Source organism: Bubalus kerabau, chromosome 1 (assembly GCF_029407905.1).
Source record: "Bubalus kerabau isolate K-KA32 ecotype Philippines breed swamp buffalo chromosome 1, PCC_UOA_SB_1v2, whole genome shotgun sequence".
NCBI lineage: Eukaryota > Metazoa > Chordata > Mammalia > Artiodactyla > Bovidae > Bubalus > Bubalus kerabau.
Genome location: NC_073624.1, coordinates 252,434,166 through 252,456,620, shown reverse-complemented (window position 1 = coordinate 252,456,620; position 22,455 = coordinate 252,434,166). Strand labels below are relative to the sequence as shown.

General features: G+C 38.6%; 1 protein-coding gene across 1 annotated transcript in view; it reads left to right on the top strand.

Moving 5' to 3' along the window:
* Positions 1–21,809, top strand: part of TMEM167A (transmembrane protein 167A) — a 91,009-nt gene extending 69,200 nt beyond the window's left edge. The window contains exons 4-5 of the mRNA XM_055563290.1: positions 15,594–15,704; positions 17,265–21,809. Of these exons, the coding sequence (XP_055419265.1) occupies positions 15,594–15,704; positions 17,265–17,299 (146 nt within the window). The 3' untranslated portion in view covers positions 17,300–21,809. The remainder of the gene's footprint in view (positions 1–15,593; positions 15,705–17,264) is intronic.
* The last annotated feature ends 646 nt before the right edge of the window (positions 21,810–22,455 follow it).

The following is a 22,455-nucleotide window of genomic DNA, read 5'->3' as shown; positions in this document are numbered from 1 at the left end:
AGATGCCTCAGAGTCTTTGTGTTTTGTAATGACTTTTGATTTTGTTGTTTTCCACATAATTGTCAGAACAGTTTATTTTGGTCTACTTTTATATAACATTACAAGTTTAATTTTTTTTTTCTGGTTGGTAAGGCTGAGCAGGAAGGAGAGAATACATGAAGTGCAGGAGATGGGGAAGAGATGAGGATTAAACTAACACCAGGAAAAGAAGTAGAAAAACAAAACGAGAAAAGATTCTTGGTGCTGCAGGATGTCAAATCGAAGCAAAAGACACCTAATACCAGTGATTTGACCTTTTTATATTAGAAAAACAAAACCATGTTGAGATGTGAGAGACACTTGAAAGGTACAATTTGAATTTTGAACAATGTTTTCCATATGGTGCACATGTCACCCATAATCTTTACAGGTTTCCAGTTCACTCCTCAATGAAATTCACATTTCCAGTCTCAGTCCATCAAGACTAAAAATTATAGCTCAGCATACCTTTAAAAGGCTTTGAAAATTATGAAAAATGCACAAAATTTATTTATATTATATGTTATAGAGAGATCGAATAAGAACCAACAATTTCTGAAAAGTGAAGATTATCAGATTAATCTATGTGGCTATAATAAAGCAGTTGACCTAGGAGACCAAGATAGAGAACATATTGCTTTGTGTTGCAAAGTTTCTGATTCTGTTCATTAAATACCCTGAACTAACAACTATATGTGGAGAATGTCACACAATGCTAGCTGACTGTATGCAAACTGATCAACTAATGGAAGAGCCTAGAACATTAGAAAAAATGCAGACTTTTTATATAGCAAGTACTTGCAGAGATGGAGAATGAACTAGTTGAATAAGTTTTACATTTCCTTGGTCATAAATCTGCTACAAAAACTGATAAAACCTAAGGATCCTCTTCCAAAAAGTATGCACAAATCTACAAACAATCAAGCTTAAACATTCAGGAGGTGATAAACTCCAGGTAAACAATTTCCAAACCATATGGGTTTTGAGGGTTTCTTCTGATTAAAAAATTCTAGGATGATATGATTTCATTTTTAAATCATATGAATTAATATCATTTAGGAAGAGCTGGTGGTTCATCTCATAACTCAGAATTCTGGGGAATCCGAATATGGATGACCTTGGTGGAAAGCGATTGATATCCACTTCCCTATGGACCTAACACTGATGATTTTCAGGATATTTTGCTCTTTCAATTAATTGCAACTGTTTCTTAAGCAAAAGACAGTTGATTAGAAGTAATTAACTAATTGATGTTGATTTTCATGTACTAATGCAATATTGGATTTCTGATTGTACCTTCAGAAGATGCGTTTTATAATGTTTATTGGTCTTATCTGCAGTCCACAGAGACTTGTAGCCCTTTACAGTTATCAAATCTAAACCCCTTTTATTCTGTGCCATACAGAAAATTTGGCTCATCAAATACCCTTCACCTTAGTTGAGGGTAAAAGACAATAAACAAAGTGACAATGATTTCAGGGGGGATTTAGTTTATATAGGAATGAATAGCATCCTGGCACTTACTGAGTGCTAATTGCCTTGCACTAGAACTACTCTGGTTTCTGAAGGAGTGTTTTTTGCTCTTGTTGTTGTTACTGCTTAGTCTTTGTTTTCTACATGATGAACTTTCCATCAGAAATATTCTGAAAGTAAAAAAAAAAAAAAAAGATAATGGAAAAGTAGAGCCCATTGGGGAAGTAAATGGTGTAATTATATATGACACTGAAAAAAAAAAAATGAAGGCTTTCCTTCTTCCAATCCTGCTTCCTCCTAATGACTCTGATAACTGAAGTGTTAGGTTTTATTAAATAGAGCAGAATTGAGCTCTCAGGAGATGAAAGCAGCTATTGAGATTCATACCTACTGAAATAGAAGGAGTCTCCTCCCTTTTGTAGCTGGCAGATAGGACTGTAATGAGCACATTTTGTAGCTGGAGAGAAAGAAAAAGAAGATGAAAGGAAAATCTTTTGAAGACTAGGAAAAAAAGGGAAAATCCCACTAATATAGTGCAGCCCCTTAAATTGTTTTCTAAGAGACAGAAAAGAAAATGCCATATAAATGTTGGTTGTTGAAATTAGTCTGGCTTTGAGAAGATACATATTGTGTATGGGAATATTAAGAATATCTCCTCTAAGCTACTTTCATACAATGAACAAAGGAATCATTCCTAATATGTGATTAACTGATGGTCCCCGTTCACCACAAATGTTGGCTTTTAAATACTTCAGGTGAGGGGGCTCTTTATTAATTGGCTCAAGCAACCCTTAGGACTTCTAAGAGATTAAGACTACAGGATGCTTCAAAGTTCGTTCTTTCTTGAAAAAGTATGCATACAGATGTTAAAAATGTGGGGACTGCAATAACACTCATCTATTTTAAATTGTAGAATTAACCTATCATTAGCATTCAAAACTTCTCTGCAACATGCCTAGATTAGCTCACTGCCGATTAACCAAAGATTTTATTTTTCCTTGTACCTTAAAAAAAAAAATGCTTAATTGTAATACAATTTGCTTTTAAACCCAAATAGGGTCTGTGACTTTAAATGCAAATTACCAAATGGTTCCTATGGCAAGTGAAAAGCAGGATTGCATCCATCATGCTGTTATTTAAAATGAATTTTAACCCCTTAGGCTGACAACAAACACAAATCCAGACTGCCACAAACAGAAGCCATGGGGTCTGTTGGAATAAGGGCTGCCATTTCAAATAAAAAGAGAGGGCCTCAATAAAGCCACAGCAAACAGAACTTGCTGTTGAAATATCAGATCTGATCTAGATGAGATTGAGGGTGAAAAACTAGGGAAGATATGAATGAGATTTTCTATTGGGCAGTGGTAATTCAAGGAGCCTTTCACACACTGCTGAGGCAACCAAGGTTTTATTAACTCTACCTCCCACACACACACTCCAGTCCATTGATTATCTTATGTTTGGAATGACCGATGCCCCTTTGGCTCCAGGGAAGCACCTTGGGATCTTGGGATCTGACAGGAAATGGTGGATTGTTTATTTATTTTTTAATTAGAAAACCAATGGAGCTCCAGAATCCATGTAAACAAAACTGGATCTTACGTTAGAAACATGCCCACCCCCCGACCCCCCACCCCAAGCTAAGGGCTCTAAATCACATCCTGCTTATTAGAATGTGTTTATTTAGAACTTTCTTATTTTTGTCTTTTTACTGGCTATACAATTCTTTAAGTAAATCATTCTCTGTATCCTTTTAGTTACAGGCTAATGGCTCAATTCTTCAGCCCTGTTAATGGTGCAGGCTGGTTCATATTGGTGGTTTGTCCAGGGGGCTGGGTGTCTGTGCTGACCCCAGCCATCAGCCATCCTGCTTTCTCTGAAATGTGGCTGGGTGCCCAGGGAATGAACTAGCTACTGCCTGGTAGAGAAGAGAATCAAAGACTGGCACTTGGCAGGGACCCCTGCTCTTGCAGCTGCTGAGTGCTAAATTATTACTGATGTGCTTCTGCAGCCGCCCACAGCAGGGCTGGCCAAGCTGAGCACAGAGCCCCCTCCTTTGGCCCTCAGCACAGGACTTGGGTTTCAGAGCTGGAGACAAGGGGGCATGCTGCGCTGGCTCTGCCTGAGGCGGAGCAGCGAGCATGTCGGTCCTGCACAGATGCTGAGATGCGCGGCACACGTCTCCTGCTCTTAATGTGCATCCGAACACGTCTAGACTCCCACCACGAGCCTCAAGTGATTGCTTCACAAGCTTGTTGTGCTTTGCACACGTGTCTGAGTCCATCAGATCGAATTTGTGTGGCCAAGTGACACCGTTGAGACAGAGCTTTCCTGCCTCTGAGGTCTCGGCTGGAGACAATGAAAGGGTAGAAGCATCTTTCCTTCCTTCTGCTTCAAGAAAAGAATTGGGATCAATCCACCTGAACTTCACTAATGGACTGTTTTTAACCAGGCATTTAAGTGTCTGTAGTCTCCCAGCACACTAGTTAGGTGTCTCTACTGAGGTTAATATTTGTAAAAGAGGCAGGGATGGACAGAGCCCCAGTTCAGGACCCCCTGCATGACGGTAAGATTGTAGATTTCTGGGGCTTTCTGTGCACCTGTTTTCTCATCTGTCTCCTGCATGTGTAGCTACATAGATTTCTTTCTTTCTTTTTTTTTTTTTTTTGGCCACACCACACAGCATGCAAGATCTTAGTTTTTAGTTCCCCAAGGATCGAACCCATGTCCCTGCAGTAGAAGCACAGTTTTAACCACTAGACCCGCCAGTGAGTCCCGAAGATACATAGATTAGTAGTCCCAGTTATTGCCTACCATTTCAGGATGAATCTCTTGCAGGGCCAGTATAGATGTCATTGTGTGAAGAGTCAGGTTATACACTGTATATAAATTATATTTTTATGATGTTCCCTTCCACATCTCATATTCAGTTCTACCCATCAGAGTAAGCCAAACTCTTCACTGAAACCCCCTTTCCCAAGGTTTTTACACATAAAAAAAAGGGCTTTGTCTCCTTTTGGATAATTTTCTTCTAAGAGCCACTCAAAGCAAAGGGTGATCATATTTATTGGCAATTGATTTATCTTTCTTAAAGTGATAAACTTTAAACTTAGACATTTTATGATCCGACACACCTACCTTGCTATGTAAAACTGAAGCATTTTGAATGGCTTTTATTTTTTTTCAAGATAACTCATTCAAAACAGTATAATTTAAAAGCCAAAATTTTGAACAAAATAAAAAAAAGCACACACATTTGCTTTCCATACCAAGTGAAGCTCATTCTTCACTGATCTTTCAGAGGAAATTTACATTTAGCAAACTGAGCTGGCTCGTGTTAATTGTTCACCCTTGTTGCCTGATAGCTTCTACAGTCTAAACAACCAACATGTTAACATTTCATTTTCAACTAGCTACTTTGCTATAATGTGAATGCTGCTGCTGCTGCTAAGTCCCTTCAGTCGTGTCCGACTCTGTGCGACCCCATAGACGGCAGCCCTCTGTGCGACCCCATAGACGGCAGCCCACCAGGCTCCCCCGTCCCTGGGATTCTCCAGGCAAAAACACTGGAGTGGGTTGCCATTTCCTTCTCCAATGCAGGAAAGTGAAAAGTGAAAGTGAGGTCACTCAATCGTGTCCGACTCTCAGCGACCCCATGGACTGCAGCCTACCAGGCTCCTCTGTCCATGGGATTTTCCAGGCAAGAGTACTGGAATGCCATTGCTTACTACTGGGGTGCCATTGCTTACTGCCTTAAAATATATGTATTTTAAATGTTGCAAATGGATTTTGAAAGAAGCTAATCTCCACTTCAGAGGTAAATGCATAAAAGAGTTGGTATAAATGCTCTATACAGTGGCACATATTTCATTATACATTTTAATTTTCTCACAGACAAATCCTTCAAGAAGTGTGTATCCAGCATTCCTTTTTACAAGTAATCTTCAAGGTAATAATGAAGAAAAATTAAGAAAGCTTCTTATCTCTGTAGGTGGTTTTCCTTAGCAGCAAAAACTGATCTCAGAGAAATTTCTTCAGTTCAGTTCAGTTCAGTTCAGTCGCTCATCGTGTCTGACTCTTTGCGACCCTATGAATTGCAGCACGCCAGGCCTCCCTGTCCATCACCAACTCCCGGAGTTCACTCAGACTCACATCCATCAAGTCAGTGATGCCATCCAGCCATCTCATCTGCTGTCATCCCCTTCTCCTCCTGCCCCCAATCCCTCCCAGCATCAGAGTCTTTTCCAATGAGTCAACTCTTCGCATGAGGTGGCCAAAGTACTGGAGTTTCAGCTTTAGCGTCATTCCTTCCAAAGAAATCCCAGGGCTGATCTCCTTCAGAATGGACTGGTTGGATCTCCTTGCAGTCCAAGGGACTCTCAAGAGTCTTCTCCAACACCACATTTCAAAAGCATCAATTCTTCGGTGCTCAACCTTCTTCACAGTCCAACTCTCACATCCATACATGACCACATGAAAAACCATAGCCTTGACTAGACAGACCTTTGTTGGCAAAGTAATATCTCTGCTTTTGAATATGCTGTCTAGGTTGGTCATAACTTTCCTTCCAAGGAGTAAGCGTCTTTTAATTTCATGGCTGCAATCATCATCTGCAGTGATTTTGGAGCCCAAAAATATTAAGTCTGTCACTGTTTCCACTGTTTCCCCATCTATTTCCCATGAAGTGATGGGACCAGATGCCTTTAGTGTAGTACAATTCCACATAACTGAGAAAAGTAGAGAAGCAAAAACCAAAGGATAAAAGGAAAAATATACCCAATAGAATTCAGAGTTCCAGAGAATAACAAGGAGAGGCAAGACAGCCTTAAGTGAACAATGCAAAGAAATACAGGGAAACAATAGAATGGGAAAGACTAGTTCAGTTCACTCATTCAATCATGTGCAACTCTTTGCAATCCCATGGACTGCAGTATGCCAGGCTTTCCTGTCCATCACCAACTCCTGGAGCTTACTCAAACTCGCGTCTATCGAGTCAGTGATACCATCAAACCATCTCATCCTCTGTCGTCCCCTTCTCCTCCCACCTTCAATCTTTCCCAGCATCAGGGTCTTTACAAATGAGTCAGTTCTTAGCATCAGGTGGCCAAAGGATTGGAGCTTCAGCTTCATCATCAGTCCTTCCAATGAATATTCAGGACTGATTTCCTTTAGGATGGACTGGTTGGATCTCCTTGCAGTCCAAGGGACTCTCAAGAGTCTTCTCCAACACCACAGTTCAAAAGCATCAATTCTTCAGTGCTTAGCCTTCTTTATAGTCCAACTCTCACATCCATACATGACCACTGGAAAAACCATAGCTTTGACTAGAAGGACCTTTGTTGGCAAAGTAATGTCTTTGCTTTTTAGCATGCTGTCTAGGCTTGTCATAGCTTCTCTTCCAAGGAGCAAGCATCTTTTAATTTAATGACTGCAGTGACCATCTGCAGTGATTTTGGAGAGCCCCCCCAAAAGTCTCTGTTTCCACTGTTTTGCCATATATTTGCCATGAAGTGATGGGACTGGATGCCATGATCTTCGTTTTCTGAATGTTGAGCTTTAAGCCAACTTTTTCACTCTCCTCTTTCACTTTCATCAAGAGACTCTTTAGTTCTTTTTCGCTTTCTGCCATAAGGGTGGTATCATCTGCATATCTCAGGTTATTGATATTTCTCCTGGCAATCTTGATTCCAGCTTGTGCTTCATCCAGCTTGGTATTTCACATGACATATTCTGCATAAAATTTAATAAGCAGAATGACAACATACAGTCTTGATGTACACCTTTCCCAATTTGGAACCAGTCTATTGTTATATGTCCAGTTCTAACTGTTGCTTCTTGACCAGCATACAGATTTCTCAGGAGGCAGGTCAGGTGGTCTGGTATTCCCATCTCTTTAAGAATTTTCCACAGTTTGTTGTCATACACATGTTCAAAGGCTTTGATGTAGCCAATAAAGCAGAAGTACATGTTTTTCTAGAGCTCTCTTGCTTTTTCAATGATCCAGCGGATGTTGGCAATTTGATTTCAGGTTCCTCTGCCTTTTCTAAAACCAGCTTGAACATCTGGAAGTTCACGGTTCACCTACTGTTTAAGCCTGGCTTGGAGAATTTTGAGCATTACTTTACTAGCGTGTAAGATGAGTGCAATTGTGCGGTAGTTTGAGCATTCTTTGGCATTGCCTTTCTTTGAGATTGGAATGAACACTGACCTTTTCCAGTCCTGTGGCCACTGCTGAGTATTCCAAATTTGCTGGCACACTGTGTGCAGCACTTTCACAGCATCACCTTAAAGAATTTGAAATAGCTCAACTGGAATTCCATCACCTCCACTAGCTTTGTTCATGTTGATCCTTCCTAAGGGCCACTTGACTTCGCATTCTAAGATGTCTGGCTCTAGGTGAGTGATCAACCATCGTGATTATCTGGGTTGTGAAGATCTTTTTGTACAGTTCTTCTGTGTATTCTTGCCACCTCTTCTTAATGTCTTCTGCTCCTGTTAGGTCCATACCATTTCTGTCCTTTATTTTGCCCATCTTTGCATGAAATATTCCCTTGGTATCTTTAATTTTCTTGAAGAGATCTCTAGTCTTTCTCATTGTATTGTTTTCCTCTATTTCTTCGCATTGATCACTGAGGAAGGTTTTCTTATCTCTCCTTGCTATTCTTTGGAACTCTGCATTCAGATGGGTGTATCTTTCCTTTTCTCCTTTGCCTGTAGCTTCTCTTCTTTTCTTGGCTATTTGTAAGGCCTCCTCAGGCAACCATTTTGCCTTTTTCATTTCTTTTTCTTGGAGGTGATCTTGATCACTGCCTCCTGTATAATGTCACAAATCTCTATCCATAGTTCTTCAGGCACTCTATCAGATCTAATCCCTTGAATCTATTTGTCTCTTCCATTGTATAATCATAAGAGATTTGATTTAGGTTATACCTGAATGGTCTAGTGGTTTTCCCTACTTTCTTCAATTTAAGACTGAATTTTCCAATAAGGAGTTCATGATCTGAGCCACAGAAAGACTAGAGATCTCTTCAAGAAAATTGGAGATACCAAGGGAATATTTCATGCAGATAGGCACTATAAAACACAGAAACAGAAAGGACCTAACAGAAGAAGAGATTAAGAAGAGGTGGCAAGAATATACAGAAGAATTGAACAAAAAAGGTCTTAATGACCCATATAACCACGATGGTTGATCAGTCACCTAGAGCCAGACATCCTGGAGTGTGAAGTCAAGTGGGCCTTAGGAAGCATCACTATGAGCAAAGGTCGTGGAGTTGATGGAATTCCATCCAAGCTATTTCAAATCATAAAAGATGACACTAATAAAGTGCTGCACTCAGTATGCCAGCAAATCTGGAAAACATCAGTGGCACAGGACTGGAAAATGTCCGTTTTCATTCCAATCCCAAAGAAGGGCAATGTCAAAGAATGCTCAAACTACCAGACAATTGTGCTCATTTCACATGCTAGCAGGTGCTTCCCAAGTGGTGCTAGTGGTTAAAAAAAAAAAAAAAAAAAAAAACAAAAAACCTGCATGCCAATGCAGGAGATGAGGGTTCTATCCCTGATTTGGGAAGATCCCCTGGAGGAGGGTATGGCAACCCACTCCAGTATTCTTGCCTGGAGAATCCCATGGATAGAGGAGTTTGGTGGGTTACAGTCCATAGGGTCACAAAGAGTCGGACATGACTGAAGTGACTTAGCATGCATGCAGGCACATACTAGCAAGGTAATGCTCAAAATCCTTCAAGCTATCTATCCTTCAACAGTATGTGAACCAAGAAATTCCAGATGTACAAGTTTAATTTAGAAAAGGCAGAGGAATCAGAGATCAAATTGCCAACATCTGTTGGATCATAGAAAAGCAAGGGAATTCCAGAAAAACATCTACTTCTGCTTCATTGACTATGCTAAAGCCTTTGACTGTGTGTATCATAACCAACTGTGGAAAATTATTAAAGAGATGGGAATACCTGCCTCCTGAGAAACCCATATGCAGGTCAAGAAGCAACAGTTAGAACAATGGACCCGTTCCAAATCGGGAAAGGAGTTCATCAACGCTGTATATTGTCACTCTGCTTATTTAACTTATATGCAGAGTATGTCGTGCAAAATGCTGGGCTAGATGAAACACAAACTGGAATCAAGATTGCTGGGAGAAATATCAACAGCCTCAGATATGCAGATGATACCACCCTGATGTCAGAAAGCAAAGAGGAACTAAAGAGCCTCTAGATGAAGGTAAAGTGCCCTCTCATCACATGCTATGCATATGACTTATAACTGTGATACTAACCTTGACCACTTTGTTCAGATGGTATTTGTCAAACTTCTACACTCTAAAGCTACTCTTTTTCACCTTTTCCATACAGTACTCTTGGGCAGGATGTTAATTCGGATGTGCAATCCAAACTAACAGAGTAGGGAGTTACGTTCTATTTCCTTGAGGACAGAATATCTACATAAATTATGTGGAATTCTTTTTGGATGAACAATTTGTCTTTTTTATCCAATTTATTTTTTTTAACCAATCCTATTTTCGTATAGCCATTTGCAGTCATAAATATTTATTTTATACTTTGGGTTATGATCAAATACAACTGTATTTACTTTGTTGCTCAAATCATTTCAGCTTTGGCTAGGCCATTGGGAGAGTTTTAAGTTGGCTCCTGTATTTCTTTGATGTTCTCCATCATTGTGGCCTTTTTAGGGTCTTTTTGTTTAGTTGTTTTTGCCTTTTTTTTTTCTTTTTGAGAGCTTCCTTACTTTCTGGCACGGTAAGATGCTCCAGGGTCATTTTATATATTTCTTGCTCTAGTCCTAGAATTAGATGTTCCTCCAAGGAGTGCTGGTTTCTTTTATTGCAGAATGGTAAAACACAAAACAAAACAGCAAGATCTGAATCCTAGGTGCTTAACATTTTACGAAGCCGTTGGTAATTTATAATCAGTTTTTCCTAAAAAAAATGAGCAACTTTCCTGAACATTTTCCAGGTGACACATTTACACATGGTAAAATCTGAAGAACATCTGGGATTTTTAGCTTGGCATTCCTGTCAATGGCAATCCAGGTGTACAATAGAAAATGTACCCAAGCTAGGCAAAGAACACTTTTCATAACCTTTTTTCGTGTATGTGATGTGAGTCAGATATGAAAGACAGCAACTGACTTGAAGGTAATGTTATTTATGTTACATTATAAACAATGGATGGCATCACCAACTCATGAATTTGAGCAAGCTCTGGGAGATGGTGAAAGACAGGGAAGCCTGGCATGCTGCAGGGCATGGGGTCACAGAGTATTGGACGTGACTGAGTGACCAAACAGCAACATGTTACTTATATTATATCACACTTTCCAAAAGTCATGTTGGTAAAACAGAAAGGAAAATGTGTTGGTCCCCTGCCCCACCTGCCTGCCTCAGAACCCTAAAATCATTCGAAAAATTTCTTCTAAAAACTTAAAAAATGATTTTTTTTAAGGTAAAGTTGGACTAGGCCAAGTGGATATTTTACTAAAACATTCCACTGGAGTCTTAGAGGAAAAAAGGGAGGTACTTCTTCCAGTTATGGGAGCACTAATGCAAACCAGTTTGGTATTTGGTTGATTCGTTTCTAGTTTAATACAGCAGGACCTCATTCTAGCCCCGCCCTGTGCTGGGTTGGGTAATTCTGCTCCCTTCATTTTGGCCATTCCAGTGTTTTCCACATCTGCCCTCCCCACTCCATCCTTCTTTCTATAGCTGGGGCGTATCTTCAGTCTTCATATGCATCTTGCTCCCACTTACACTTAACTCGCCCCTTAACTCTTCAGTTTTTGGTCAGTTCTTGAGACCATGATTTAAGCCTATACTATTTCAGACTCTTACTGAGCTTTTGAAACACAGCCTAAGAAATGGTGAATTACTCAACTACATGTGGTATATCAAGCCTACATTTGGGAGTTCTATAATCTTGCCAAAGATTTTAAGAAAACTGTAACCTGTGTTCTCATCTTTTCCTCTCTCCTGAGACAATATATTTGAATTAACATATATCTCTTCTCATTTTCTCTCTTTCTTTTCCTCATCATAGTATCATTTAATCCAAGATTGCACCCAAACCAAGGCTGTTTACACAAAATCCCTGAGAGGGGATTGTTTACCACCTACTCAAACATCGTCATTGCTTGGAACTCATTTCTTTGTGAAGTTTGCTGTTTCAATTTTGGACAGATCAGTTTATGGAAAACTGTCCTTCATACTGAAATGAAATTTATCTTATCATCTGTACCCATCATTCCTAGAATCAAATGAGGCACTATATGTAGAAACTTTTTAAGAAAGCAAAACCCTGAATAAATAAAAAGTATATTAATATCAATTCTACTATGTAGAGTTTGCAACTTTGACAAGCATTAATGTCTTATCCAAGCCATGGGAATGTGAATGTGAGAATATGGCAAAGGATGCTCTTCACAGGTTTCTGAAAAGCTCCCTCCAATTTCACACTAATCCATTAATCACTGTTTTTTAAACTGTTCTATTTCAGCAATAAAAGACAAAGGCCAAGCTAAGCCAAGAGCTAGAAAATAGAAACAAAGTCAAAACAAGAAAAAAACGAACAAAACAGAACAGAACCCAAGACTGAAGCCCATCAGAAGCCAGAAAAAGTAGGAGGCAGTTGATAAGACTGAATCATCTCTGCTGGCTAGGACACTTTGGTCTCTGAGATCAGTGGAGGCAGTGGTTTCTCTGCTGTCTGCTTCAGAAGTATTTCTGCTTCTCTCCTCATGGTCAGAGAGATCTTCAGAGTACTTGAGAAATTGTTCCAGTTTGAGCCCATCAAATAAGCAGCAGCACTGGTTTGGAAAAAAAGAATCCCAGTTGAAGGCTTGAGAAGATTCCCAAATTGACTCTCCAAAGGTCATTTTGAAAGCTGTCCTTAAGGCTTGGTTGGGTATGCTTTGCTTCCAAGCTGAGCTATGGATGAACTATCCTGCCAGCAGTCCTGGATTTGGGAGTCAAGAGAGGCCAAGAACAGAGCAGGGCAGGACTCCACGTCTGCTGGTGTCCACAAGACACATTTGGCAAGCACTCCCAAATCCAAACTTTCACAGAGCGTCAGAAATCACTGGAAGCCATGGGGTATGTCAAAGACTGTAAAAAGATCACCTTGATCCAAATAACACAAAATCCTTGGATACACACGAGATGGCCTATGAGGGAATTTCAGGCTCATAAAACTTACCAGGCACTTCTCACAGAGAGTGAGAAATTGGTTCAATATATAACATAAATGATTAAATATGAGTAACTTCTAGATCCTTTGGAATTGAAATTAGTAGTATATATCACTTAGAACATAAACTCAGAGTTCATGATAAAGTCTAGAATATGGCACATGACTTTCTACTGTGATAATTAGACCCTTATATCCAGAGATCTCATTTATTTTTGTAGAGACAAAATCTCAATGTTTTCTTAATCTCATCATGATCTTTCCATAAATATTAGCTTTGATAGCAATCTTAACTTTTGGATAAAAGCCCTAAACTAGCTGGAAAATTTCTAAGATATTTATTGTACACACTACTGTTCACTGGAATGAATATAAATCTATAAAATGCTCTTGGCTAAAACGAAAGATCATGCTGATACATTTTCTTTAAAGATTAATAATACAATAAATAGTGAAAACCTCGCTTGGAATATTTAGCCAATGTGAGGAATTAAATCTTACATTGTGCCCTCCTCCTCAAACTGGAATATAATACAACAAGCCAGATTCCAAGTGGAAGCATATTAGTTATTCTTTTCTTTATTTTTTTTCCAACCTTAGGTAGGTATAATTGACAAATTGAAATTGTCACTGTATATTTAAGGTATACAGTGTGCTATTTTGATAAATATATACATTGTGAAATGATTACCATAATCAATCAAGCTAATTAATATACCTATCATCTCATACTATTTTTTTTCCCTCCCCCTTTCGGAGAAGGCAATGGCACCCCACTCCAGTACTCTTGCCTGGAAAATCCCATGGATGGAGGAGCCTGGTGGGCTGCAGTCCATGGGGTCACTAAGAGTTGGACACGACTGAGCGACTTCACTTTCACTCACTTGGTGAGAAAGAATAAGTCTACTCTTTTAGCTAATTTTAAGTGTACAATACAGTATTATTAACAATAGTTTCCATGCTGTACATTCAGTCTCCAGAGTGTATTCATCCTAAATAACTAAAGCTTTGTATCCTTTCATCATTTCCTCATTTTTCCCCATCCTCCATCCTCTGGTAACTACCAAACTACTCTCTGCTTTGGAGAGGTTGATTTTATAAAATTCCACATATAAGTGAGATCATGCAGTATTTATTTTTCTGTATCTGTCTTATTTCACTTAGCATAATGTCCGCCAGGTTTATCCATATTATTGCAAACAATAAGGATTTTCTTCCTTTGAAGAGTATATGATATGTCTAGTTTGTGGAAGATTTTTATCCTAAAAGGGTGTTGAATCTTATCATCTTATCAAATGCTTTTCTGCATCTGTTGAGTGAATCATACAATTTTTTACTTAGGCATTATTGAATGCTAACTAAATGATACCATTTAGTACACAGAAAAATTGACTCTGTACAATTCAGAATAAAAATTAAGATTAGCCCTTAATCTTAATGAGGGCTAATCAAATGAAGGTCAAATGACCTTCATTTGACCACAATACTGAAGTGGCATTCTGTATATCATGTCCCAAGTCCATTTTAACTATCTCTATTTTGTGTTTTAAACAACAGAATATAGCGTGCTTAGTGATACTCTTCTTAGAGGAATTAAAACAAAGTCCTAGAATCAGCTTCATCTCTGCCTGTTACTGCTGCTCAAGCATTGTAGTATGGATTTTGTCCAAGAAGATGAACTCCCTCTTTTCTCATAATACAGAGTATAACAGACACTCACCATTGATCTAGCTACTTAAAAATACTTTCCATGGAAGATGATGTAAAGAAAAACCTTTCATCATATCCACCTACTTGCAGCCTCACTTTTCTTTTTCTTTCAAATAAACCTCCCATGAAGCTTGCCCTGAACGCCAAACACTCCTGAAGTACATCCATTGACTCCTGAAGACAGAATTGGAGGGCAGGCCTTAAAGGTCACGTAGTTCAGCCACCCCCACAAACACTCTCACTTCCGAGCTTCTTCTGGGTTATGTCACCTCCCTTAGTTCCCAATGGGATGAGACATTTAAATTACAACAACTCATTCAGAAACACAAAGCAGCTGCTGATTGGAGTCGGCCTCAGCATTTGTGTTTGAGAGAGGGTCCTGGTTGTCTGGTTCACTCCCAAAAATTATTATAGATGATTCAATTGGGTCACATAACACAAGGTTTAAAAAATAACAACCCTCTTATTGACACATGACCTAGAACTAAGACAGAGGACTTTAGTTCTTGTGATGAAATATTTGGCTCTATGGAAATGTCACTAGCTTTGTTTCTTTTCACGTGGGAAGCCAAGTTATATTTTCATATTAGGCTTATTTTCAACTGTGTCATCCTTGTGGTATCTCAATAAATTGAACCACTCAAAAGGTGCTTTCTGCTCAGCAAAAATAAGCTACAAAATCTTTTTCAAATAAGAGACTGTAAGAGTCATCATCTCCTCTTTCCATGCCCTCCCTGGCTGCTGGCTTGGTGACCTGGGGCTTTTACCTGGTGGTCTGATGAGTCATGGCATTAAAAAAAGATGATAACAAGGATGTTTGGGTGGTGAGATGGAGAGGCAATTAAAAACCTGCTGGGTGGGCTTTTTCCTGTAGGGCCTAGATGCTCATTTGGATGATGTTAGTGGATTCTCTTTGTAGTGCCTACGACTATTCTAGAAAATGGAGTAGGAAGGGAATGTGAAGCCAGACCCATCAGAACAGACTGTCCAGACTCTTAGTCTCCGTGGATTTTACCCTCTTTGAAAGATCTCCAAAAAAGTTACTTAAAAAAAAAAAATCAGTTATAAAGTTGACTTGGAAGAACAATCTGAACACAAGCAAGCTTGACCACAGAGGGGAGTGTGTCTGATGGTGGGCTGTCATATAACTCCCCATCTTGTCTCTTAAACCAGTTCCTTCCGAGTTCTCTCTCTTTGCTGATACTGTTCGCAACCTCCAAGAGCCAGCTAGACCAGAGACTTTGGAATTCTCTTCAATCCCCCTTCCTCATCCACTCACACATGGTAAGTTCTCAAATATTTCTTGTCATTTCCTTGCCAATGGCTACCACGCAAGTTGAGGGCCTCATCTCATCACCACCGGGTCCAGCAGTGGTCTTTGAACTCTGTCCATTCTCTTCGCCCCATCCTGTGTCCCCAGAATGATCTTTCCAAAATTCAAGTCCAAATACATCCATGCTTAAAAACCTTCAATGGCTCATCCCAAATATAGGTCACTTTGGATTGTAAATCCTCATTCCATACTAATTAATATAATATAATGACCTATATTTGAGAGGTATATAGCTTAAGAGTGTGGATTCTGGAGTGGGAGTGGGAGCCTGACTGGTCCTTTTACCATCTGTGTGATCTTCAGGAAGTACTGAGCCTCTCTGAATTTCAGTTACTTCATTTGTAAAATAGGGAAAGTAACAGGATCTACCTCATGAATTGTTGTGAGGATTAAACTGTTGTTGTTGTTTAGCTTTGAAGTCATGTCTGACTCTTCTGAGACCCCATGGGTTGTAGCCCACCAGGCTTCTCTGTCCATGTGATTTCCCGGGCAAGAATATTGATATGGGTTGCCATTTCCTTCTCCAGGGGGTCTTCCTGACCCAGGGATCAAACTCACATCTCCTGCTTGGGAGGCAGATTCTTTACCATTGAGCCACCTGGGAAGTTGGAGGATTAAATTAGATAATGCAAAACACACTTGACATGATGCCTGACAGCTAATTACTGCTCAGTGCTTGAAAAGTTTTACTACTTTGTTGTTTTAACCTTTCTGGCTCTAGTATTTGCTTTTTCTCAAACATTCTTAGCCATATTCAACTTTTGTCTGTCTCCAAAGGATATTTTGATTTTCCACCATTTTTTCAGGTCCTGCCCAGGAGGAAGAGGAAGACTTGATAGAAAAATGCTTAAAGAAGCTATGGATCCTTGAAAGTTGCTAGACTTTGGGTTGAATGAGTGCAGTGTAATCCATAATTGTTTCCCCACAATTATGCTGAGATATAAACCGTTGCTAGGATCAAAGTGTAAGACAGACTGTCTCCTTTATCGAGCGGATTCGGTGAAGGCCAAGTTATAGTAGCAGATGAGTCATACAAAGCTGGTGAAAACTGGTGTTTCAGGAAGACAAGTTTAGTAAAAATGGGCGCACAGAGGGGAAATTCTGTGGAACACCATCCTATAATGCCAGTAAGGGGCAGATTCTTAAAAGTGCCACATCAGGTTGGGCCACTTTGCCAGGACTGAACTTCTTTGCTGATTTCTTCACATTTCAATGGTTATTTCAATTGTCCCTTGCCTATTTCCCTTCCCTAACTCCCGCAGTGTTATGTACCTACTCTTGGAAGCTCTCTAATTTGTTTCTTCTATTAGAGCACATACCACGGTACGTGTAGTCATCTCTGGCTTATTATATGTCTTCCTTGTTAGGTTTGACTCTGTCAGTCATATTCAGATACATGGTAGTATCAATCAAGTGATTGTTTGTTAAATGACAGCATGCAAAGCAAATTTCTTTCTAAGATATGTTTTTGACGTGGCTGAACTTTTTTCTGCTCTTCTAATTTCTCTCAGGTACACAGTACTTTAAAAGGAAGAAAAATTTATAAGACCTTTGACTGACAACCTACAAAAGCAAAAGCTGAGTAAGGATACCAACGCTTGAATCCAAGGATAATGGAAAAATAACATCTGACTGGAATAAATGGATATATATATATATATATATATATATGCCATGCTACCATGTGAGTAGAGTAGAAGCAAATTAGGTTGATCCACAGAAAAGCAAATAAGGGTTCTTGGAAAAATATAGGAACTGAAGAACTGGTAGTTCTGGCTGACCTGAGTGTAAAATGCTTCATTAATTTTGCTGGTAAATTCTTTTCCTGGCAATCTGGTTCTCTGGGTCTGCTATTTACCAACTGTGTGGTCTTGAGGAACTTTGATTCTTTGAGTCTCAAATTTCTCATATGTAAAATGGAGTGAGAATGCTATTCTACCTACTTTATCAGTTTCAACTTTCAAAAAGGGGAATATGTGATAGCATAGCTTTAGCTTGGTCATAGCATTTCCATGAATAAGTGAGGGTAAAAGGGAAATGCTGATTGTGTGGTTGCTTGTCATGTTTTAACTAATGTAAAATTTTGGAACCTACGATTAAGCTTGAACTCATCATTGAGGTAATGCTTTGTGTTTTCACATTAAAAATTAATGATTACCTAAAATATAGAGTGAATGCTTTCCTTATCAAAATTCTGAAATTGTTTTACTGCATTAGTCCAAGTCAGCAATGTAATTATGCAGGCCTTTGTAGTTTGTTTTTGAAGATTAGAATTCATCTTATGAGTAGTTTGTTAGAATTCATATCACACACAAAGTAGAACATTTTAAGGTAAAATAAGTGTTTGAACTAAATGAATTTGTTTATACTCTTAACTTTTTGGTACCTGACATTGTAAAACTGTAGTTTAATTGACAATGTGATATTAATATGCTTGAAGTGACTTTATAGGAATTTGATTGCTATTATAACTACAATTATAAACAGTAACAAGCCAGATAACAGAGAGCTTTTGGGACAAGCTTTCCAAGCAAATAAGAACAACTGGTCACTCATTGGGTGTAATTTGATATAATATAGGAATGTTAACTTTCATATAACTGGATTTAAATAGCTTTTGCCTATACTTGCTTCACTTAATATTAGTGATTGAGAAATATTTCCTGGCTAAGTAATTGATATATGAATGATACTTACTAGATTTGTAGAAGGTATCTGAAATATCTTAAACTCTTTGTTTATTATCTCATTTATAGTTTTCATTTTTTCATAACCAGGTAGATAAAATTTGTTAAATATTGTAAACTTTCCTTTTCACATCTAATGAAATCATACTCAGGAAGAATCTATTTAAAGTCATTTGTGAAAAGAGGTGTGAATAGTTGGTTCTATAAATAAAGGTTTTACATATTTTGAAATAGGATATGATACCATCAAAAATCACAAGAACTGTCTGGAAATGTAAGGAATTTTAAACAAGCAGTTACTTGTTTTACAAAGTTCATTCAAATATGTATCCACCTTTCTTCATCCCAGGCAATTTTCTGCAGATCTCTTCCAACTAATATTAAGTTGTAAGTGCTGAGCTAAATGAATTTATCTATACTGTCATCTTTGGGTACCTGATGTTATAAACCTGGAAATCTAATTGGAAATATGATATCAATATGCTATCTTTAGGAGTTTGATTATATGACTTATTTTATGAAGCAAGAACTAATAAAATTGCTAGTTATTTTAATCAAGAACCATTTGAATGCTTATAAATTAAAGATATTTAGATGTCAAGGCAATAAAGCCTGTGAAATGAAATGGACCAGATAACTATTTAAAAGAATTCCCATCTGTCAAGTTGCATAAAATAACACAGCCTAGAAATGAGGATTAATTTTCTCTCAGATAACATGTTATCTTGTTTTAATGTGATTAAAAATCCCCACTGGGTCTGATGCTAATCTCTCTTCCAAAGGCGTGGATCTTATCAAGTTTGGAGCCATTCTGGAAATAAGAGAGTACTCTACAGAAGAACTCTCAAGAGCCAGTATCAGTTTTTATAATCTGTTTCTGGGCTAATGAGAGAGTGGTTGAGTTTACACAGATTATCACTTGTGGCTGTCTCATCAACTTGACATTGAACAGGAAGAGAATTCAAAGCTCAAGGAGGCTCAGACAAGGTCAGACAGGTAGAAACTGGGAGACCATTTTTTTAGTGGTTTACCTTAAAATGCTTTAGGTTTTGGTTTTTGTTTTTTTTAATCTTATCATCTCCTGATGTCCCTAAAACTTCCTTCTGTAGCTTAGAGGCTTACATTATATAAAGAGTCTTTGCTTTTAAAAATTCAATATGTTATTCATCAAACAAACATTTATTGAGTATCTGTTATGGACCAGTTACTGTGCTGAAGGGGCTGGGGATGTAACTTTGAGTGAGGACCAGGAGCTGCTTTTCCTTCTGAGGCTCACATAGCGGTGAAGTGGGCATTAACCTGAAGGACACAGAGGCAGGGAGGACGCTGAAAGTGTCCTTCCTCTTTAAATGCTTCTTGTCCCTGCAGCCTTTGGTTATGATGCTGCCTATGTTTATGTCCTCCTGTCACTTTATATTTGAATGAATATCCATCTATGCATTCATTATTCTTTCAACGAATGTCATTTGAGTGACTCCATCATCTTTCTAACAATTGAGTGATAGTCTTGCTCTCGGGCATCTTATGGTCTAGTGTGGGAGATAATATACACACATATACATATGATGATGCCATGCCATTCAGAGTTATGGAAGTTCAGATAAAGGGGGGATGATTTCCAGTTGATAGGGTCAAGCAAGGCTTCATGGATGAAGAGCTTGTAAATGGAGCCTTATGATTAGTGAGATTATGAACATAGGGCAAAAAGAGAAAAGTAGTTCAGGTAAAGGACAAGAGAACAAAGGCATAAAATTGAAAACCCAGAGAATCAACAGAGCAAGGGTAAGCATTCAGTTTGGACTTATTATCTCAGTTTTGATGGATTAGTTGGGAAGAGAAAAGAGATATAAAGAAGAACATTAAAAGCAACTAATAGTTACTTGCTGCCAAGGGCCACTGCAAAATCCTCAGGTATTTGGAAGCTTCCTTGAATGAGACACACTTTGAAACTCTAGATCTTCTGCAACCACCCACTCCATGGTGCTGTTCCTCTAAGTTCCAATTCTCTTACACTACCTAGATATTTAGGAATGTACCGCATTAGACATGACAGATATTGGGGCCAAATACTCAACAATAGTTGGAAACATGTAACTTGGAAAGACATGTCTTCATTTTGAAATTGAATTCCAGACAAAACTTTTGGGATTTCAGGGCTGGTTACAAAGGTTGAACTTGTATGAAGTTCAGCAAAGTTCACTTCTAGGGATCCTGGAGAGAATTAGGTGTAAATCAGAACCAGTCGAGGTGGCAGTCTGCACGCACACATTCATCGGTACAGACAGACTTGCCCCAGTCTTCTGTAGCTTTAGATGGAAACCATGTGAAATGCCTTGACAATGCACAGCTTTGGCTGGAAGCCTAGCCAGTTCAGTGCCTTCCATTTGAACCTGAACTTACTGCAGGGTCCATATCCTGCCCACAGAAAATAAGAAGCTTGAAGCAGTAGGTGGGCCCAAACTATTGATTGTCCTTCCTGCCCTGACCTACATTCTGTAAAATTTATGACAATGTGATCACCTCACATTTCCATGTAAGTTAGAACATGAAAGGGGAAGCTGAACCTGCTGGGGCTTCCATGATTGGATTTTTCCAGTTGGCATCAATTTCTGTTCCTAGATAGAATTATGACAAAAAGAAAAGAATGGTAGGGAGCCAATATTGTCTTACTGTAACAGGATCTGTTTCATTGAAGGTCATCAATTATGTTAGCATTTTGATCCACCTGTAAAATGTATACTTTTTGAATTTTGAATTGTTTGGTGAGTGGTATTTAACTTAAAAAAGAATCAGTGCTGTGCCTACTAATGCCTTCAGTGCACTTTCCCTGGTTAAAGAAATCTAAAAACTTCAGCATTGCTGTCTTGGGACTTTTCTCCTTTATATAAGTCAAAGGTGCAAATTTTAGACACAAAGACATGCTGATGTTTCCTATTAGAATGTGCTTGAATAACTGAGGTGATGTTTTGGTACATTGTTTAAGAATATTAGACAGAAAGCTGTGTGCAGTATGGCTTAATGTATATTTATCATAGCAACTGAAAATATATCTAAGCTTCATATTGTCACTCCCTATACAGTACAATAAAAAGTTACTGAGTCCTAAACGGTGTGAAAAAATTTTAAAAAGGGCTCCATTGTCACATGAGTGAAATGTACAAATGAGAGCAATGTGTTTCGATGTCATAAAACAAGCTTCAAAGGTGGGCATCAAAATGAATCTATTTTTAAAAGTCTGCATTTTGATAATGTGCATTTTATGGCTTATTTGCAAGGTCTGGTACAAAAGAGTACAATCTCCCTCTCCCACTAGGCTGTAGCCATCAAGTACTTTTCAGACATGTTGGCTCCAATAGGAAAGAGGAAAGCATCTGTGTACTAATAGACATTATTTCCATATTTAAGATGTTTATCACAGTAACAACCAAGTTTACTTATTTTTTTTCCAAGTGACTTGCCTTCTTAGTTTAAACCATCAGGTTAAAATGAAAAAAAAAAAAAAAAAAAAAGGACAAAAGACCACACTTCCTTTCAACGAAAGGTGTAATCACTGATTTTTCTTGCAATGTTCCAGAAGAAAGTGGCACTGCTGAGTGATATGTGCGTCCCAGGGCTAGCGGCTGGAGGGCAAAAACCACTTTTTATCCATGATTGACAAATAATACATAATGAGAAGAGAGAAGCAATTCGAGTTTTAAATTTCACTCTCTCTGGCTGTTCAGGGCAGCTGGGCACTCTTGTTCTCACTTGGTAAGCTTTGAGGTGCTGCCAGGAAAGGGGACCTGAGTGACAATTGTTTTGCTCCTCGTAGGATCCCCTAAAGCTCTATAAATATGTGTGGCTTGCTCTTTCAAAGAGGATCCAGCTGCTAACAATTCCCTCATTTCTCCTCGGAATGAAAATCTTGGGGGTCTGGAAATGTCTTGCATGCTTATAATGACCACAGTAGAGTAAGGCTAAGATTTTAAATCCTGACAAGTGGCCTCGCAAGCGGGGAGTCCATTGCTAACTGATG